Source organism: Aphis gossypii, unplaced genomic scaffold, assembly GCF_020184175.1.
Source record: "Aphis gossypii isolate Hap1 unplaced genomic scaffold, ASM2018417v2 Contig00087, whole genome shotgun sequence".
Classification (NCBI taxonomy): Eukaryota; Metazoa; Arthropoda; class Insecta; order Hemiptera; family Aphididae; genus Aphis; species Aphis gossypii.
This window is the reverse complement of record NW_026083008.1, coordinates 32,006-34,746: the sequence shown is the minus strand read 5'-3', so window position 1 is coordinate 34,746 and position 2,741 is coordinate 32,006. Positions and strand designations below refer to the sequence as shown.

General features: G+C 32.7%; 1 protein-coding gene across 1 annotated transcript; it reads right to left on the bottom strand.

The window, feature by feature from the left end:
- Positions 1–501: 501 nt before the first annotated feature.
- On the bottom strand, positions 502–2,397 carry LOC126553155 (zinc finger BED domain-containing protein 5-like). Its single transcript, XM_050208326.1, has one exon. The coding sequence runs from the start codon at positions 2,395–2,397 to the stop codon at positions 502–504; it is 1,896 nt and encodes a 631-aa protein (XP_050064283.1).
- Between the last annotated feature and the right edge of the window lie 344 nt (positions 2,398–2,741).

Here is a 2,741-nt window from a genome sequence, read left to right as displayed (position 1 = left end):
TAAACAACAGACTGCAAAGTGCGGGCAGCGGAATGTTGTGTAGTGCGTACCGACCGAGACATCGGTATTTTCCATGTCTATTTTAAGACATTAATTTAAGTGAAAACAATTTTATTACAAAAATCAATAGTCAATAACATGCCGGGCTCTTTTGGATACCTTATCTTTGATTATCCGACTGCCGAAAATAACGTAAGATATTTATTAGTTTATTAACATTATTAAAGTATAATATTATGCTTATAAGTTTTAATTATTATCATAGACCAGCGTTTCTTAAACTTTTTTATCCGTGGAACACTTTTTGACGTGCACTTTTATCGTGGAAGCCCTACTTTGTTTTCTAGCTTTTAAGCTTTTTGTTAGGATTATTTGCAAAAAAAAAATATAATTATTGCATATACTTATATTGTGTTAAAGGTACTTAATTAAAATATATGTTAAAAAAAAAATAATAAAAATAATAAAAATTGTATATAATTTTACTTTGACAATAATTACTTAATGAGATGCGTGAAATTGCTTTTTATTATTACAAATATTCTTAATATTGGGCTTTATTGACGAAAGTTGTAATAACATATTAGGTTCGGCATCAAGTCTGTTGCGGTATTTTGTTTTTGTCGATACATAGGTAGAGAACCCCGTTTCACACATATACGTGGTTGCAAATGGTAAAAGTGCCAACACGGCCTTTTGTGACAATTGAGGATATTCATCTTTTGAATTGCACCAAAATTCTGCTAATGGCATTGATTTAAATTTTTCTTGCAGCGACGAATCAGATGTAAATTCAATAAAGGTTTCATATTCTTTTGCTGACATGGCTGGAGGTCGTGTATTGACAATAAATGGATTTTTAATCCACAGTTCATTTTTATATTTCACCTGTTGGTCATTTGGAAAATACTGGTTGAATCCTTCACTCAATCCAGTGAGGTGCTGAATAATTTCCTCAATGAAAACTTCATTAATTTTGACCTCTTCCTCTTTCGAAAAGCATTTAATTGTAGGAAAGCAATCAAACTTGTTGGAGCTCATACAAATTTTCCAAAAATCTAACTTTTTCTTAAAAGCATGAATTTTTTCGTGTGCAGTAAAAACATTTACGTGTCTGCCTTGAAGTGTGAAATTAAGCTCATTGATTTTTGTAAAAATATCACTTAAATAGGCGACTTTAAGTAGCCACATTTGATCAAGAAATCGATCTTTTAATTCGAAATTGTGTTCCAAAAAAAAAGCACGTACCTCGTCCCTTAATTCAAAAATACGAGTTAGTATCTTTCCTCGAAATAACCACCTGACCTCGGTATGTAAGAGAAGAGAAGTATGTACACTTCCCATGTCCTCACATAGGATTTTGAATAAACGATTTTGAAGAGGCCGAGATTTTATGAAGTTTATGATTTTTACGACTTCATCAAGAGCTTTCTTAAAACTAACAGATAACTTTTTTGCAGCGAGTGCCTGTCTATGTATCATACAGTGGCTACTAGAACAGTTTTTTGCAATATTTTTAATACGCTGTACAGCTCCATTAATTATACCACTCATAGCCTTTGCTCCATCGGTACAGATATCAACGCAGTTTTCCCATGGTATTTCATTTCCTTCAAGAAATGAATTTAGAAGATCAAATATTTCAGCTCCAGTAGTACGTGTTGGTAGAGATTTGCATAAAAGAAGATCTTCCAATAATGTGCTTTCGTGTTGATACCTAACGATGACAATTAATATTGTAAGCCCAGCTACATCGGTAGACTCATCCATTTGTAATGCAAATTTGCACGATTTGAGACGAAAAACAAGTTCATTCTGTATATCGGCTGCTAAATCATTAATACGATTATCTATCAATATTGGGATTTTAGATATTTCTTTTGCAGATTTTTCATCTAACATACATTTTACCATCTCCATAGCACAAGGTTTTATTAGACTTTCGGCAATTGTGTAAGCTTCACCGCGTTGAGCTATCTGATAGCTAACTAAATAAGAAGCTTCGGTTGCTTTTTCATTCACAGTTTTTGTGGTTTGAATCATACAGTTTATTGATTTTAATAGTTCGTCACGCTTTCGAATAAAGAATTCTACATTTTTTTCTTTAAGTTCACCGTGAACAGATTCTAAATGACGACGCATTTTAGCTGGAGCCATAGAGCTATTTGGGAGAACTTTGCTGCAAATAACGCACTGAGGATTATCATTATTATTCATAAATCCTAATGATATGTAACTTTCATCATACTTTCTACATTTTTTAAAATATTTTGGGGTGATTTCATTTGTATCATTCTCATTATTACTATGGTTATCAATATGACTTGAGTTCACCGCAAAATATTCAGGTTCTTGAGAGGAACGTTTTAGAGTTCCTTTTTTAAGCCATCTCTCCATATTGCAAATAAAATAACAAAACCATCTTTGAGACAAACAATAAAATTATAACACAACGCACTCGAATATAACGCACAGGTCACAAGACACGCGGTAGACTGTCGCGTTGTATTGAAACGTTGAAACGTTATTTTATTCGTTTATCTGTTTTTCAGAAATTCAAGCTATCGCGGACGGCTGTGACCAATCAGTATTTTTATTAACGACACACAATATTATTTATGAATAGTACTAGTACCTATGTTACTCTTATGCTTATCGTTATCGACGGTCGTTTCTCTTAAGTTCACGCTATCGCGGACGGTCATAACCAATTAGTATTTTTATCAACGACGTTCAAATAT